This window comes from Macaca fascicularis, chromosome 10 (assembly GCF_037993035.2).
Source record: "Macaca fascicularis isolate 582-1 chromosome 10, T2T-MFA8v1.1".
In the NCBI taxonomy this organism is placed as follows: domain Eukaryota; kingdom Metazoa; phylum Chordata; class Mammalia; order Primates; family Cercopithecidae; genus Macaca; species Macaca fascicularis.
Genome location: NC_088384.1, coordinates 4933461 through 4948510, shown reverse-complemented (window position 1 = coordinate 4948510; position 15050 = coordinate 4933461). Strand labels below are relative to the sequence as shown.

The window sequence follows — 15050 nt, the reverse complement described above, 5'->3', positions numbered from 1 at the left end:
GGACCGAGTGTGCCTGTGTGGTGGTCCTGGCAGCTGTGTGGTGTACCCTCCATAGCCCCATGAGGGCCGTGTGCCCCCACCCTGGCCTCCATGGTGTGCCCTCCATAGCCCCACGAGGGCTGTGTGCCCTCACCCTGGCCTCCATGGTGTGCCCTCCGTAGCCCCACGAGGGCTGTGTGCCCTTACCCCGGCCTCCATGGTGTGCCCTCCATAGCCCCACGAGGACTGTGTGCCCCCACCCCGGCCTCCACGGTGTACCCTCCATAGCCCCACGAGGACTGTGTGCCCCCACCCCGGCCTCCACGGTGTACCCTCCATAGCCCCACGAGGACTGTGTGCCCCCACCCCGGCCTCCACGGTGTACCCTCCATAGCCCCACGAGGACTGTGTGCCCCCACCCCGGCCTCCACGGTGTACCCTCCATAGCCCCACGAGGACTGTGTGCCCCCACCCCGGCCTATGCAGTGTGCCCTCCATAGCCCCACGAGGGCCGTTTGCCCCCACCCCGGCTTCTGTGGTGTGCCCTCCATAGCTCCCCGAGGGCCGTGTGCCCCCACCCTGTCCTCCATGGTGTTCTCAGGCTTTTCCCTCCGCCGCCCTGAGGGGCGAGACGGCAGTGCTGAGTCTCTGTAGGTCGCATGGCTTTTTTTATGCAGGAAGTTGGTCATCTTTGCACACATGTAGGCTTCATTCTTTTTACTTGTTGTGGTAAAATACAGAGCTTAGAATGCACCGTTGTCATTTTCACTGTCAGCATGTGGTTTGGGGCATGGAGCACATGCCCTCTGTTGTGCTGCCATCACCACCTCCACCTCCACCTCCAGAACCTTTCCTCATCCCAGACTGAGGCCCAGGATGTGTCACACGCCAGCTCCCTGGGGGGAATTCCTCCTTGCCCCACCCCGGCAGTCTGCCAGCCTGCATTCCGCCTCCTGTCTCTGATTGTGACTCTTGGGGACTGGGGATGGGTGGAACCTCACAGGTTGTGTCCTTTCGTCTCCTGGGGACGTCTCCTGGGGACGGGGGATGGGTGGAACCTCACAGGTTGTGTCCTTTCCTCTCTGGGGACATCTCCTGGGGACGGGGGATGGGTGGAACCTCACAGTCTGTGTCCTTTCCTCTCTGGGGACATCTCCTGGGGACGGGGGATGGGTGGAACCTCACAGCCTGTGTCTTTTCGTCTCTGGCTGCTGTCACCGAGCACCATGTCCTCCAGGTGTGCTCACCTTCACTCCTGCTTCCTTTCGTTGTGGGCTGTTTGTGTCCTGGGACAAAGTGGCTGAGAGTACAACTCAGACCTGCTTCGGCGGGGAAGGTTGGAGGGGCCCTGGATGGGCTTGGGGGGCCCAGGAGGCTGGGCTGGGAAGGGGAGGTAAAGGCGGAAGAGACGGGTGACTGTGTGGCCAGTGCCGGCTGGAAGGAGAGGTGGCGAGGAGGAGGTGGGCACGCTTAGGGCTGGGCAGCGTCTGGGGTGACCCCCGACCAGGAGGCAGGAGATGGGAGACGTCCCCAGAAGACGCATGCCCCGTCTTGAGAGGGCTGCAGGTTTCAGTTGAGGCAACAGTTGGAGAAAACAGTTCTAGAAAAGCCGGAGAACTGAGAAATGGCCGGGCCCGGCACTCTGGTTTTATGGTGGCAGCCACAGCCTTGGTGTCCTGCACCCCTGGGGCTCCGAGTCCAGGCCTCTGACTCCAGCTCAGGGTGGCTCCTCCGGAGGTCTGAGAAGGGGTCAGCTGGAGAGCCCCACAGGGCTTGCAGAAGGATTCAGACCCCAGCATTTCAGGGCAGCACCCCAGGGTCTTGTGTCCCAATAGGGGGCCCCTTGTCCATTGGTGAGTCCCACAGAGCCAGTCCTCACCACCCTGGTGTCCAGGTGGCTCCCAGCTGGGCTGCGGAATCCCAGGACTGGGTGGAGGCCATAGGGCCCAGCCCTCGTGGGCCTGGAGCAGCTGTTGGAGACAGGGTTGGTGCATGTGGATGGAGCCAGGTCACCCGCACAACGCTGCCTGTGCTTGCTGGGGAGGGTGCTGGGCGTGACCGAGTTGAATTTTCCGCCTCTGCACTGGGCAGAGCTTTTTCATGCAGGCCTCTGGCCCCTTGCCACATGCCGGTTGTGGAGCCCCACACAGCCCCCCGCCCGGTGGGGATGGGGATGGGGAGGGAAGAGCACACTTATTTGCAGGGCTGAGTGGGCAGAGGCAGATGGGAGCCTCCAAGCTCCTCTCCAGCTCCTCAGCCTCCGGGAAGCAGCCCTGCCCGGGCTGACGTGCTAGAAAAGGGTGGCATGGCCCAACTGTTTTCCCCAGGCCTCCCCGAAAGTGTGCCACAGCCCAGGCTCCTCAGAAGCCAGGGGGCCCCCAGCTGCTCTGGTTCCATCCCTCTGCCCACCCGTGGGCCTTCCTCCCCTGCCCCCAGTGCCAGCATTGTCTGTCCTCCTTGTCCCAGGTGGGTACTGTTTGGAGTTGGGGCGCTGGGACGTTTCCCGTGGCAGTAGAGCTGTTTAAAGTATGGCTCCCTGTCCTGCCCTCCCTGGGGAGCCCCCCACCTAGTGAAGGTGGGGACTTGGATGAGGCGACATGGATGCCCGCCCTGTCTTCGTCCCTGACTTCCAGGCAGCCTTTGCTCACGTCTGCCCCAGGGAAGGGCTGGCTGTGTGGGGCTGTTTCAGGGGCTTCGTGATGAAGGCTGCTCCTGGCCCGGGAGCCCAGCAGCTGGGGGCTCTGGCTGGCTCTGCTTTCTCCACGGGTCGATGTCCTTGCCACTGCTGCCAACCGGAGTCCCCAGGTGGAGGCGGCCAAGGCCACTGGCTTCCTGGGGACCCCAGCCTGCCTTGTCACCAAGAGGAAGGGGGTCCTCTCTCTCCAGCATCACCTGAGAGGATCCCAGGAGGGATCCGTGTGGGAGAGGCAACCCCTAGTTCCGAGCAGGGTGTCCATGGGGTGCAGGCAGGAGGCGGGCTGGGTGGGCTCCGGGGGTCCCAGCTGTACAGGGGGTGTTTCTGTCCTCAGCGTGGGGCTGGGACTTGGGGTCCTTGGTTGTTGTTTAGGCCACCTCCCTGGTTAGAAAATTCATGATAAGCACTGAGGTCTCCCAGGCCAGGCCTCCAGCATCCTGTGTGGGCCACGTTACTCCTGGGCCACCCTCTGGCCAGGCTCACCCTTGGGTGCCCATGCTCTCAGCAGACAGTTGAGGGTGAACAAGCCCGCTGGCCCCAGGCACACACCTGTCCTCTGCACCTGCAGGGAGGCATTGTCAACAGAAAGAGGAAGCAAAGTATTTGGAAAATGTCTCTTGCAGGTGGGCCCTGCTGAGGGCAGGGGGAGCGTGGCGGGTTCCCTCGGTGGGGAGCGTGGCGGGTTCCCTCCGTGGGGAGCAAGGCTGCAGAGGTTCCCGGCGGCTGGGTCTCATTTCAGCTCAGTGTTTATGACCTCTTGCTCCTTGCGACAGGCACGTTCCTGTCTCTGACCTTGCCTTGCAACCGCTGGGGGCAGGGTGGCTAGGTTTGACTCAAATGCAAGGAAAATGGCGAGACACTTCTGGAAGCTACGTAGATAAGAAACCTAAGGAAGGGGAGACAGAGGAGAGGAAGCGATCAGTGTGCATGTCCAAAAGCCAGCCCAAGGCAGACTCAGCGAAGGGGCAGAGGGCGTGCCCAGCTGTGCAGGAGCGAGGGTGGGTGAATGGCAGGAGAAGGGGCAAAGGCAGGAGCCAGGTGCCAGCCTGGTCCTCGGTCCTTGGTCAGGGGTCCCGGAACTGCCCGAGGCACGTGGGGGCAAGTGGGTCGGGGCAAGCACGTAGCGCGTGGCCCGCAGTTTCTGTGTTTGGGATCTTTAAAAGTATTCATAATGAGCTGGGCACAATGACTCACGCCTGAAATCCCAGCACTTTGGGAGGCCAAGGCAGGTGGATCACCTGAGGCTAGGAGTTCAAGACCAGCCTGGGCAACATGGTGAAACCCCATCTCTACTAAAAATACAAAAAAAAATTAGCCAGGTATGGTGGCAGGCGCCTGTAATCCCAGCTACTTGGGAGGCTGAGGCAGGAGAATTGCTTGAATCTGGGAGGTGGAGGTTGCAGTGAGCCGAGATCACGTCACTGCACTCCAGCCTGGGCGATAGAGTGAGACTTCACCGTCTCAAAAAAAAAAAGAGAAATCATAATAGAAAACATTCAAAACATTCCACACACTTAAACTAGAGAGCAGCGGGCTGGGAGCCCAAGTGCCCTTTGTCCCTTCATGGTTGGTACCACCCCTGGCTACTCCTGTGCTGGGGAGCCGTGTCCTCCCTGCCCCCCCCCCCCCCGGCCACTCCTGTCCTGGATGGCCGTGTCCTCCCTGCCCCCTCCCCCGGCCACTCCTGTCCCGGGGAGCCGTGTCCTCCCTGCCCCCACCCGGCCACTCCTGTCCTGGGTGGCCGTGTCCTCCCTGCCCCGATCCCTGGCCACTCCTGTCCTGGGTGGCCATGTTCTCCCTGCCCCGATCCCTGGCCACTCCTGTCCTGGATGGCCGTGTCCTCCCTGCCCCCTCCCCCGGCCACTCCTGTCCCGGGGAGCCGTGTCCTCCCTGCCCCCACCCGGCCACTCCTGTCCTGGGTGGCCGTGTCCTCCCTGCCCCGATCCCTGGCCACTCCTGTCCTGGGTGGCCGTGTTCTCCCTGCCCCGATCCCTGGCCACTCCTGTCCTGGGTGGCCGTGTCCTCCCTGGCCCTGCCCCCGGCCACTGTATGACTCTGGAGCAGGTCCTAGGCACGTTCTCATTCTGTCTGAAACGCGCCAGGGTCTGTGTCTGAAAGATGAGGACTGGAGAGAAACAGCCCAGGGCAGTGCAGGGGGTCTGGCTGCAGGCTTTGCAGTATGCCTCCTCCTGGCTGCGTGTGGGGGCACCCAGGCCCCTGCCCACTGAGGTGAACCTTTTCCAGGCTGCCTATGCCAGAGCCACCTTCATGGGGATGTTTAGCCCCCGGTGTCTGTCCTGGGGCCCCAGCTGGGGTCCTAGTCTGTTGGCACCTGCGTCGTGAGCTTCCAGGGTCAGCTTGGAGCTCCAGACCCATGTCCGCTGCTGCGTCAGCTGGAGCACAGGTGGGGTTGTGTGACCTCCTCGGGACTCTTTTGGAGTTTCTGTCCTGGACGGGTGCTTGTGGGATCCCAGCTCCCAGCACCTGGGCTCCGCTGGCCTCCCGGAGCAGGCGTCCCGTGTTCCTCATCTGTCAGTGTTGGGATAGACCCCAAGCAGCACCCACAGGGTCCCTCCAGCGGGCAGGACAGATGGAATCACCCTGCCTCCGCTCACCCCCTGGGAAGTCTTGCCCAGCAGCCGAGTAGCTGAAAGTGTGGGAGGTCGGGCACCCAGAATAGGGCAGCCACAACCAGAGTGCCCCGCCCAGAAGCTGCTGGTTTCTTCCTGGGCTATGGCCACAGCGTGGGTGATACATGTGTAAGGAGCCGTTGCAGTGCTGCTCCGGGCGGCCCTGTCGAAGCTGCACATCCATTACCTGGCTCTGGAGGAGGAGGTCTGGGGACCCAGGTGGAGAAATCGGGTCCCTGCCCTCCTGTGGTGGGGCACTCACTCGTGTGCTGTCTCTCACCAGATCCTTGGCAGGATGCAACGTGGAGGGTGACTGTGTGGCGTCCAGTGTGGGGCCCAGGCAGGCCTGGCTGTGCCAGGCGTGGTCCCTGCTTTCTGTCCCATCAGCAAGATGTGGAGCGGCTGCCTGTGCCCAGCCCCTGGGCTCCAGGCATCCGGCAGCGGTGGCCTGTAACTCAAGCCTGTCCTGGCTCGCTGGGGCTGTGAGCTGGGGTTTTTGTGGAGCAGACGGGTTGACGAGGCCCCTGTTTGTAGTTTGCTGTGGCTCGCTGGGGCTGTGAGGTGGGGTGTTCGTGGAGCAGACAGAATGACGAGGCCACTGTTTGGAGTTTGCTCACTTCGGTTCCAGCAGACCCTTCTGCCCGGGGGCCAGTCTCTCCGATCTACTCTGTGTGGCTCGTGGAGGCACCCCCCAGCCTCCACTCAGATGTGAGGGCCTGTCTCTGGCATGGCCAGCCGGACACACGGGGCCAGCACAGTTCCAGGGTTTTCTTCTGTCTGCAGCCCGAGGAGATCGGAATCACAACCATCAAGAGACGAAGCGCCACTCCTCCAGTTTCCATTTTTAAGATGTTTCTTAAAGTCAACCTTACAGGGGCTCTGAGGACATCCACGTTGTCTGAGCTATCCCTGCCCCTAGCAGAGCAGGCTGGGTGGACAGACACAGGTCTTACGCTGGGGGCTCCATCGCCCCATCTGACTGTTGTGTCGTCCCCATGTCCAGAGACTGCAGCTACTGGTCCCTTTCCCATGCCACTGCTGCCATCCTGGGGCCCCGGGCACCCCTGGGGGAACCGAGTGGTGCAGACCCAGGGTGCCACAGGTGGCCCCTCTGAGCTTTCGGTGTTTTTCTTCTAGGCTGGTCCAGGGACCCTCATCATGGCCACAGGAGTCCAGGACTTTAACCGGACAGAGTTTGATCGACTGAATGAGATCAAAGGTCACCTGGAAATTGCCTTATTGGAAAAACACTTCTTACGTGAGTACCAGAAAGCGCTTGGAGGGGATGGGACAAGCTGGGTCAGGGGTGGCTGAGATGAGGGATATTGTCTTGCCCAGGAGCTGGGTCTGATGAAGACCCATGCCGGCTCCATTGCTGGACGCGAACCCTGGGCAGCTGTGGCTCCGGCGTGGCTCTTTGGGCTGGGTGGTCCCGGCACAGCCTCTGCCCCTGCGTTTGAGCCTCCCTTGCGGCCCTGCTAAGCTGGCGCTCAAGGTTGCTCCACAGGGGCTGGGGGCATGGGGGCCTTTCCCCCGTGGGGTAAAGGAGAGTCTCAGGGGAAGAGGAGTGAAATGTTCTGAGAAAATTGTAATTATTTCAGTGAACGCGTCCCTTGCGTTCCCAATGGGTAGCTCAGACTTTTTCAGAGTTTTTGGAAAGACTCTGAAATCTTCCGTTTGTTCTGGTTGGTTTGTGTGTCCAGGAGGGAGGTGGGGCAGTGGACTCTCGTGTCCCCTGGCCTTGGCCAGGCGTGCCCGGCTTGCTGGGCTTTGGGCTCTGCAGCAGTAAGAATGGCAGAGATTCTCATAGGAGGGGCTCGCAGGCCTGGCCCCACTTGGTGTATCGCTCTTGAGCCTCTCTCCCCACCTGTGTCCTCCCTGTTGTCCAGATGTGGAAACTGAGGCACAGAGGATTCGCTGAAGTCACCCTGCCATGAGGTGACATCTCGCTAGTAAGGGGCCACTTACCAGTAAGACAGCGCCAGGCAGATGAGTCCCAGAGTTCCTGCCAGCGACCCTGCCGCGTGTGGTTTTCACAGCTGACACTATGGTGGAATTCTTGTTATTACGCTCCTGTGTGTCCAGAGCCAGTCACTTGTGAACCACATGGAGCCCCCGTTTGTGACAGGCAGGGGCTTAGGACCCGAGTGGGTAGGTCACTCCCGTCTGGGTGTCATGCCCAGCAGGGGTCTCTTCCATGCTCTGGACCAGACAGTCGGTGCCTTTGCCAGAAGGGCTGTTGTCTGGGTGCCCCGTCCGTAGTTACCAGTGCTCTCATGTCAAGGCTGGTCCACACGGCCTTGTGGGTTCACCTGGCAACAGGCCAGAGCATGGTAGTGAGCCTGTGTGTGTGTGGCACTGGACTGTGTGTGTGCTTAGACGGCATAATGAGCTCTGTGTGCTCATGTTTGTGTGGCCATGGTTAATGGTGTGTGCATGAGTGTGTGTGTGTATGTGTATCTTTATGTACAGCGGTGGTTAACTCTGCGTATGCGTATGTATGAATAGTTAACCATGGTAGTAGTTAACCGTGTATATATAGACAGTGGTAGTTAACCCTATGTGTGCGTGCGTGTGCGTGTGTGCAGTGGTGGTTAACCCTGTGCGTGCATGCACGTGTGTGGCAGTGGTTAACTGTGTGTGTGCACATGTGCAGTGGTAGTTAACCCTGTGTGTGCCCATGTGCGGCGGTGATTAGCCCTGTGTGTGTGCGTGCGTGCGTGTGCAGCAGTAGTTAACCCTCTATGTGCGTATGCAGTGATATTTAACCCTGTGTGTGTGTGCGCGTGTGTGGCAGTGGTTAACCCTGTGTGTGTATGTGTGCGCTGTGGTAGTTAACCCTGTGTGTGCGTGTGCAGCAGTAAACCCTGTGTCTGTGTGCGCATGTGCAGCGGTCGTTAACCCTGTGTGTGTGTGCATGTGCCTGTGTACAGTTGTGGTTAACCCTGTGTGTGTGTGTGTGCGCGCGCGCATGCCCATGTACAGTTGTGGTTAACCGTGTGTGAGTGTGTGTGCCCGTGTGCGGCAGTATTAACCGTGTGTGTGTGTGCATGCCCATGTGTGGCAGTATTAACCGTGTGTGTGCACATGTGTATGTCCATCTGTACTCTGACAGCTTTTTCAGGCCCCTGAGGACTGGACATTGGTCGTTCTGAGGACAGCTCTGGTGACACGTTGTGGCTGTGCCGTGGAGTGACTCAGTCTACCCACTAGTCTTAGGTTGCATAGAGCCAGCCTGGGCAGAGAGGGGCTGGGCCCCGTGGGCTGCTGACAGGGTTCGGTCCTCCCGATGACCATCCTGGCGACCTGCCGCCTGCAACCTCGCCGGTTTGCAGTGGTGGCTCTGCTGGAGTTGATGGAACTCTGAGAATGGAGAAGCCGGGCTCTCCCTGGGTGGTGGCAGCAGGGGACAGGCCCTTGGTTGACTGTCCAGTGGGGCCTGTGCATGGAGGGTGTGGCCCGGAGAGCATCGCTCAGCAGACCCTAGTTAAGTCGTCAACCCCCAGAGGCTGCCTTGTCCGCTGAACCTGGCGAACTGCCTTTCTGTGAGTCAAAGGGGTTGAATATTGATGGTTTTTCAGTCACGGGGCAGGGGGTCGACGTTTCACTTTCAGGGAGCAGGTGCTCTTGGCGCAGGGGAAGGATCTGTGAGCATCAACAGGGACCCTCTGCTGGGGCCCAGGAAGCTTCAGGAGAAGGGGCGAGCTGGCATGTGGGGTGGAGGGATGGAGGGACGCCTGTCCGTGCACATTCACTTTGAGGCTTTGTTGATACAAAGTTGCAAAATGGAGACAGCAGAGCCCACAGGGCTGCCTCTCTGGGGACAAGCAGATCCCGGAGGAAATGAGGCCACTTGGTCATGAACAGAGCTGCTGGCGTCCATGGACCAGCACTTGTGACTGTGTCCTCAGCATTTGCCAGAGGAGCATCTCCTTTTACCCCTTGGTAGCTCATGAAGTAAAAGTGTTGGGTTCAACTCTGACAGCCTGTAGGGTGGTGAGCACAGGGATTCTTTTTTAATGACGGAAAATTTCAAATGTATCCAGAAACGGAGCAGAGTGTCATGGGCCTCCCTGGTTGAAACCCACCATTAGCCGCAACAAGATTCTAGACCAAGCAGCTTCCCTGACACGCCCTCTCCCTGCCCCCTACCCCCTACGCGCTCCCCGTCCCCGCCCCCCCCCCCCCCCCCCCCCCCGCTGATGTTTTGGAGCAAATCCCAGCCAGCATACTCTCATTTCAGCTGTAAATATTTCGGTGGGTAGCTCAATGTGTTTTAAAAACAAAAGCCACAAGTCTAATATCACAACTGAAAAAAGCAAACAGCTTTTCGTTAATACCATCAGCTGTCCAACTTAGGTTCAAATTTCCCTGATAGGGAATGAGCCATTGCACTCCAGCCTGGATGACAGAGTGAGACCCCATCTCTTAATATTTTTATTTTATTGTATTTTATTAATTTATTTAGAGATGGAGTCTCACTGTCACTCAGTCCGGAGTGCAGTGGTGTGATCTTGGCTCGCTGTAACCTCTGCCTGCCGGGTTCAAGTGATTCTCTGGCCTCAGCCTCCTGAATAGCTGGGATTACAGGCGCCCGCCACCATGCCTGGGTAATTTTTGTATTTTTAATGGAGACGGGGTTTCACCATGTTGGCCGGACTGGTCTCGAACTGTTGACCTCAGGTGATCCACCTGCCTCGGCCTTCCAAAGTGTCAGAATTACAGGCGTGAGCCACTGCATCCGACCCCATCTCTAAATAAATAAATAAATAAATAAATGAAGGAAGGAAGGAAGGAAGGAAATAAATTTCCCTGAGGAGGTCTCAGGTTGCTTTGCAGCTCTCTCTGAATGAAGAGTCAGATGAGGTTGGTGTGTTGTGCTTGGCGGTGTCTCTCTCCAGTCTTGACCCTGCAGGTTCTCACATCACACTTTTTGTCCTTGGTAGACCAGGTCACCTGCTGGACAGTCTCTGCTGTGGACTCTGCTGAAGGTGGCCTAACATGGTCCATACCCTGTGCTTCCCGGTCGCGACAGGGTTGGGTGACCCTCGGGGGACGATCCCTCTGTTGGTGGTGCTGTGTGCTTCCATGAGGCAGTCTCTGTTCAATGTCACAGCTTTGATGATTATTGCTCGGAGCCATCATTTCCTTAGAGGTTGCAGAATGGTCATTTTCTACTTCCGCCATTCCCTTTCCATTTGTTAGCTGACACATTTCTGAAAACAAACTTCCCTTTGTCCGCCGTTTGGCTCCACCGAGGAGTAGTTCATAGACGAGGGGCAGAGTGCATGGTTGGAGTCCCCCCTCGTTTTCCAGTTTTCAGAATAATAAGTTGCATTCTCTTCTGAGAACAGCCACCAGTGAGGGTGTTGGGCTCTCCTGGGGTTTTTGGTATTCTCATGGGACAGTGAATGTAAACATATTTGGCGTGTTTTGATAATTCTGGTTCGTATCTGATTAATGCTCAAATGGTTCTGCCTCTGGGCCTCTTTCAGTTGGCTTCTGAGAGTCCTTTTGACACAACCCAGTTGTCTCTGAGAGATTCCTTGCTTTTTGGTGTGACCAGATATCCCAGGCTCATCACCAGTCCTGGAATTGACCATTTCTGAAATAAAGCCCTGGTTCCTTTTGGTGGAAGCGGACATTGACACACTCCATGGGGATCCTGGGGCATTGATGGCCGCTGGTGACCTGTTGTGTCTGGACCTTCTCAGTGGACAGGGCATGGGCCTCAGGAGTTCATACAGATAATTCTATGGGAATTCACATCCAGGACTCCTAAAGTGCCTGTTTAACCTCATCGGACTTTTATTGTATCTTTCTTTTGCTGAAATCTTGGTTCTCAGTGAATATCATCAGCATTACTCATTTGTTTGATCCCTTGATAATACAATCTCAAAATAAAATATCACAGGATTACTCAATGCGGTCTGTATTTGTTTCTAGTTCTTTTGTCCTTAGGACATGTTCCACTAGAAGGGTACAGGTTGTGGTGTTCGACAGTCATTGGCAAGACTTTTTCCTTCCTTTGTGGCTGTGTTATCAAGTCAGTACAGAGTTGGGTGCATTTGTGTCTTTTCACCTTAGATTTCTAGAGATGGCTTTTTTTTCTTTTAAATTCTGACATGATTTCAGACTTACAGGAAAGTTACAAAAATAATACAAAGAATTCTTGTATATTTTTCATCTAGTTATTCCCCAAAGGTTAATATTTTACCACATTTGTCTGTCTGCCTCTCTTATCTATCTATTCATCCATCCATCTATTTATCCATTCATAGATCCATCCATCCATCCATCCATTTATCCATCCATCCATCCATCCATGCATCCATGTATCCATCCATCCATCCATCCATCCACGCATCCATGTATCCATCCATCCATCCATCCATCCATCCATCCACGCATCCATGTATCCATCCATCCATCCATCCATCCATCCATCCATCCATCCATGCATCCATGTATCCATCCATCCATCCATCCATCCATCCATCCATCCATCCATCCATCCGTCTATCCTTCTATCCATCCATCCATCCATCCATCCATTTATCCATTTATCCATCCATTTATCCATCCATTCATCCATTTATCCATCCATGGATCCATCTATCCATCTATCCATCCATCCATCCATCCATGCATCCATGCATCCATCCATGCATCCATGCATCCATCCATCCGTCCATCCGTCCATCCATCCATCCATCCATCCATCCATCCATCCATCCATCCGTCCATCTGTCCATCTATCCATCCATCCATTTATACATTTATCCATCCATTTATCCATCTATCCATCCATCCATCCATCCATCCATCCATCCATCCATCCATCCATCCGTCTATCCATCCATTTATCCATTCATGGATCCATCTATCCATCCATCCATCCATCCATCCATCCATCCATCCATCCATCCATCTATGCATCCATGCATCCATCCGTCTATCCGTCCATCCGTCCATCTGTCCATCCGTCTGTCCATCCATCCATCCATCCATCCATCCATCCATCCATCCATCCGTCTATCCATCTGTCCATCCATCCGTTTATCCATTTATCCATCCATTTATCCATCCATCCATCCATTTATCCATCCATGTATTCTTTTTTTCTGAGCTGCTTGGTGGTCGGTTGCAGACACAATACCCCTGAGTGCTAAAAACTTTTGTTGTGTTTCCAAAAAGCAAGGATATTCTCTTATCTAACTACAGGACAGTTATCAAAATCATGAAATTAACACTGATACAATGCTATTATCTGGTCTGAGATCTTACTCCTACCTCACTATTGTCTAGTAACGTCCTTTGTAGCAAAAGACAGTTCTGAGTTGCGATAGTTTCATACTTCTTTTGTCTCCTTTCACCTGGAGCAGTTCCTTCTTTGTTTCCTGATATTGACGTTTTTGAAGAGCACAGGTCAGTTATTTTGCAGACTGTCCTCAATTTGGGTTGGCCCTGTTTCCTCATGAAGAGACTCAGGTCATGCGATTGTGTCCAGGTGCCACAGACATGATGGTGTGTCCTTATGTCACATCGGCGGGTACATGATGCCATTTTGTCCCATGATGCATGATGTAGAGAATTCTTTTTTAAATTAAATTTATTCGTACAGCTATCTAAAATCGTTTCCATGGTTCCAAAGTCAAGGTATATTCAGAGAAGTCGAGTTTCTCTTCTTGCACCCCGCCCCCATTTCCTTTCTTCCCCTGTAGATAACCAGTTTCCTTCTAATTTTACACTGTATTCTTCCAACTGAAATTTTTATAAGCATGAGCATCTATATTGATTCTTACCTTCCTGCTTAGATAAATGTTAGGGTGCTCACACTTTCTACACACTCACATTATATCCTGTAGGTCACTCCAAAATGGTACACAGAGATAATCCCTGTTCCAGGTTACACCTGCCCCTGTTCCGTGTTACAACTGTCCCTGTTCCATGTTACATCTGTCTCTGTTCTGGACCTGCCCCTGTTCCAGGTTACACCTGTTCCTGTTCCAGGTTACACCTGCCCCTGTTCCGTGTTACACCTGTCCCTGTTCTGTGTTACACCTGCCCCTGTTCCGTGTTACACCTGTCCCTGTTCTGTGTTACACCTGCCCCTGTTCCATGTTGCACCTGTCCCTGTTCCATGTTACACCTACCCCTGTCCCCAGTTACACCTGTCCCTGTCCCCAGTCACACCTGTCCCTGTTCCATGTTACACCCATCCCTTTTCTGGGTTACACCTGTCCCATGTTACACCTGTCCCTATCCCGGGCTACACCTGTCCTGGTTCTGGGTTACACCTGTCCCTGTCCTGGGTTACACTTGTCCCTGTCCTGGGTTACACGCATCCCTTTTCTGGGTTACACCTGTCCCATGTTACACCTGTCCCTGTCTCGGGTTACACCTGTCCCTGCTCTGTGTTACACCTGTCCCTGCTCTGTGTTCTACCTGTCCCTGTTCCAGGTTATACCTGTCCCTGTTCCAGGTTATACCTGTCCCTGTTCTGGGTTACATTTATGTCCACAGTGTGACTGTAGCGTGGCTTCATCCACTTGTCTCCTTGTTCCCTTTTTTTTTTTTTTTTTCCACTTTTATTTTTGAGACAGGGTCTCATTCTGTCACTCAGGCTGGAGTGCAGTAGCACGATCCTGGCTCACTGCAGCCTCATCCTCCCAGACTCAAGCAGTCCTCCCAACTCAGCCTCCTGAGTAGCAAGGACTATAGGCACATGCCACCGCACCTGGCTTTTGTGTGTATGTGTGTGGAGACGGGGCTTCACCATGTTGCCCAGGCTGATCTTGAACTCCTGGACTCAAGCCATCCATCCGCCTCAGCCTCTCGAAGTTTATTACAGGTGTGAGCCACTGTTCCTGGCCTTGCTTATTCCCTGTTGGTGGACAGCTGTACTGTCTCCAGGAGTACAGGATGTTAGTAGTTACAGGTAGTTCTTAGCAGGCTGTCTGCACCTGGAGGATATGGAATGAGCTTGTTTTTATACCCCAAGCATGATGTCTTGGGTATAGTGGGAGCTTGGTGAATGGAGGGATTAATTGCAGATTAGTTGGAGTTTGCCCAGCAGAACCTATGCCCTGTCCCATTCTCATACCCATCTTAGTCCCCAGAAGGATACAGAATGTGAGAAAGGACATTATGTAATCTGGAGACCCACAGGCGTATTCTGGTTGTCACTAAGCCAACATCTGTGTGCTGCTGTGGCCATCCCTGCCTCTCCTGACCTGCAGGAGGGAGTGCTGGCGTGGAGAGCTGTGTTAGGAGTCAGGACCCAATTCTAATCCTTGACTCAGGCACTGGTTAGCAGGTGACTGTGGACATTTACCCATTTGGGGCCTCAGCTCCCCCACCTGTAAAACAGCTAAGTGGTCAGTGTTAAAATTCCACTCCATTATCTATAGTACCTTCTCTCAGAAAGCAGAGTATTATTCTTCACAGAGGAGGGGAAATGGCCCAAGTATGCCGCAGCCTTCTCTGATGATTAAATCCTGAAGAGTACATTTTCCTTCAAGAAAGTGACACAGGATGAAGACTGTGAAGTTGAAATGGATTTTGGCTCGTGGCTGAAGGCAGGAGCCTAAATTTGTTAAAGAAGCACATAAATAAATTAAAAGCATCATGCATTTTTATGTAGCCCCAAATGCATTTCGGTTGCTAGTGCTTTTTGAGCGCGGTTGCCGTGCACGCGTGTGCATCTGTTGGTCACTTGTCACCTGCCGCGCGCAGGCTCTGGG

At 55.1% G+C, this 15050-nt stretch overlaps 1 protein-coding gene across 24 annotated transcripts in view; it reads left to right on the top strand.

Moving 5' to 3' along the window:
* Positions 1-15050, top strand: part of GRAMD4 (GRAM domain containing 4) — a 153626-nt gene that overhangs the window by 54706 nt on the left and 83870 nt on the right. For all 24 annotated transcript variants that reach the window (XM_065521721.2, XM_045364224.3, XM_065521715.2 and 21 more), the window contains exon 3: positions 6442-6562. In XM_065521721.2, the coding sequence (XP_065377793.1) occupies positions 6442-6562 (121 nt within the window). The remainder of the gene's footprint in view (positions 1-6441; positions 6563-15050) is intronic.